The 2,419-nt window shown below is 34.3% G+C and overlaps 1 protein-coding gene across 1 annotated transcript; it reads left to right on the forward strand.

Annotated features, from left to right (window-relative positions):
• Positions 1-641: 641 nt before the first annotated feature.
• On the forward strand, positions 642-1,312 carry LOC132619048 (homeobox-leucine zipper protein ATHB-52). Its single transcript, XM_060334029.1, has one exon. The coding sequence runs from the start codon at positions 692-694 to the stop codon at positions 1,226-1,228; it is 537 nt and encodes a 178-aa protein (XP_060190012.1). The 5' UTR covers positions 642-691; the 3' UTR covers positions 1,229-1,312.
• Positions 1,313-2,419: the final 1,107 nt, after the last annotated feature.

Genomic DNA, 2,419 nt, shown 5'->3' on the forward strand with positions numbered 1-2,419 from the left:
TCGCTTGACCCGTCTGAGTTGAAATGAATGGGGTAATTAATGACCTGTTTTTTGATATAACTTGATGAATTAAATAAAAAATGATCCACCAAATTATTTGCTCAAAACAACTCAAATTGTTAACCCAATGAATGAAAGTGCCACTGAAACTTAAACATATAAACTCAACTTTAGAGATATTGGAAATCACGTAGATTTGGAAGAACTTAAACTAAAAAGCTTAAGAAAAATTCATCAATAAGCTTTCACATTTAAGAAAAATATATATATAAAAAAAAAAAAGTTGTGGTCAAGTTGGGCGGAGGCTAGATATAATTATTTAGCTGCAGATTCATCTGAACTCAGTACTTTCGACGCGAAACGTAAATTTTATATGTAGAGTCATTTAAACTGCAACAAATAGTATGTCTGAACCCATAATAAGAATCTTAAGATTCAAACAATATTCGCCTCTAATAATGCTCGTTGTATTACACGAGCTATTTGAGTCATTTTGATCCAAATAAATTTTTAACGTGTTCATCAATGATCTCTTTACTGATTTGAAGTGTTTTAACAGTCCCAAAATTTAAACTGACCCCTCCATTTGTCACCTCTAATTTTCCTATATAAATGCACAACAACAGAAAACCATTACACTATCATTTCATTTCAAGTTCCAAACTCTTGCTATAGCTCCATCATTTCCAACATGAATAGTTCCTTCAATTCTCAAAACTTACAAAAATACCAGTCCCTTCCAAAACACAACAAAAAAAGGCTAAATCAAGAACAACTTAAGCTTTTAGAGGCGAGTTTCGACTCAACCAAAAAACTCGAACCAGAGAAAAAACTCCAATTGGCAAGAGATTTAGGGGTTCCGTCACGACAAATTTCAATATGGTATCAAAACAGGAGAGCAAGGTGGAAGAATCAGAACTTGGAGAATGACTATAACGCCCTTCAACTCAAGCTTGAAACTGCATTATCTGAGAAAATGCAACTTGAAAAAGAAACTGAAACTCTTAGAGGAGAGTTGCAGAGAGCAAATGAAATGTTAATTGCACTGAAGTCAGGTGCACAAGGGCAAATTAGGGAGTTTTCACTTAGTTCATGTTGTGAAGATGTGATGAGCTATAGTACTACATGGGTATATAGTGATGAGGCTAACTACAATTTGCAATTTGATGAGCTTTATGCTATGATAGGTGCAGAAGAAGGGTCCAATAAATGTTGTTCAACTTGGTGAAATGAATAAAAAAGGAAATCTAATGAGATTGAATTTCATACTCTCAATTGTACAATAATCTTTGTTAATCAATTTTCCATCCTATTTTTGTAGTCTTTCTTTATCAACTTACAAAATATGAATTTGTTCGTGCACTTTATAATTTATGTTGCTTGGACTGTTACAAAATGTTGCAGGTGCGTGTCAAGTGCTCCTTAAGTAGTGTATTTTAAAGGATTCAACACGGGTGCGATAGCATGTTTAAAGAGACCCAGCAACATTAGTTGGGCGGATCTACTTGGGGGCCAAGGTGTTCACCCGAACACCCTCGGCAAAAAATTACAGTGTATATATAGGGTAAATTTTCTGTATTTATGTGCATATATTAACTTTTGAACACCCTCGGGAAAAAATGACAGTATATATTTAGCTTCTTCTTTTTCCCGAACACCCTGAATGAAAATCCTGAATCCTCCACTGTGTCAACATATATAACCAACAATCCCTTCTTCAAACTAAGTCTCATATGATCCATCACCACGATTGATGGGCTTATTTGAAGATTAGGTATGTATCAACCACACTGTCCAAATGTTTAAGCCACCAAAGTCCACATACTAGTTTCTTCTTGTGTGTGTCCTAAAATTACGAGTAAAGATAATAAACCGGCTCCCAGAAGGGTAAAGGAAGTAAGCCAGGCTCCATGCTATATTACTCTGCCATCTTCATACTCATCTTGTCTAATCGTTGACTTTAATACGAGCTTTTACGCTGAGTCAACTCAAAAATATTTTTAACATAATGTGATGTAGTTTATTTTGGGCCAAAGCTATACTATTTTCCTAAAAAGATCTCACATCATTGAGACTCGTCATTTGGTATGCGGGATAAGGTGGATATCTCAGTATTAAGTTTGATATTAATTTTATACTCTGTTTAGTACAAGGTATAAATTTATCTCAGGATAATTTTATACCTTGTACCAAACAAAGTATAAAATGAAGCCCAAAACTAATCCTCGGGTATCTTACCTTATCCCATCATAGTTGAGATTATTTTATCCCACCTTCACATGGGATAAATTAGTCCCGGGACTATATTTCCAGGATAACTTAATCCGCGTACCAAACGATCCCATAGACTATAATTTCTTTTCATATCAACTTTTAAAATTAGATTTTATTCGCACAACCAACTTAACAATGATTAATC

This window comes from Lycium barbarum, chromosome 11 (assembly GCF_019175385.1).
Source record: "Lycium barbarum isolate Lr01 chromosome 11, ASM1917538v2, whole genome shotgun sequence".
Taxonomy (NCBI): domain Eukaryota; kingdom Viridiplantae; phylum Streptophyta; class Magnoliopsida; order Solanales; family Solanaceae; genus Lycium; species Lycium barbarum.

Bases quoted from the DNA above. Each gene is read 5' to 3' on its own strand.
- LOC132619048 (XM_060334029.1), top strand. From the start codon at position 692: ATGAATAGTTCCTTCAATTCTCAAAACTTACAAAAATACCAGTCCCTT.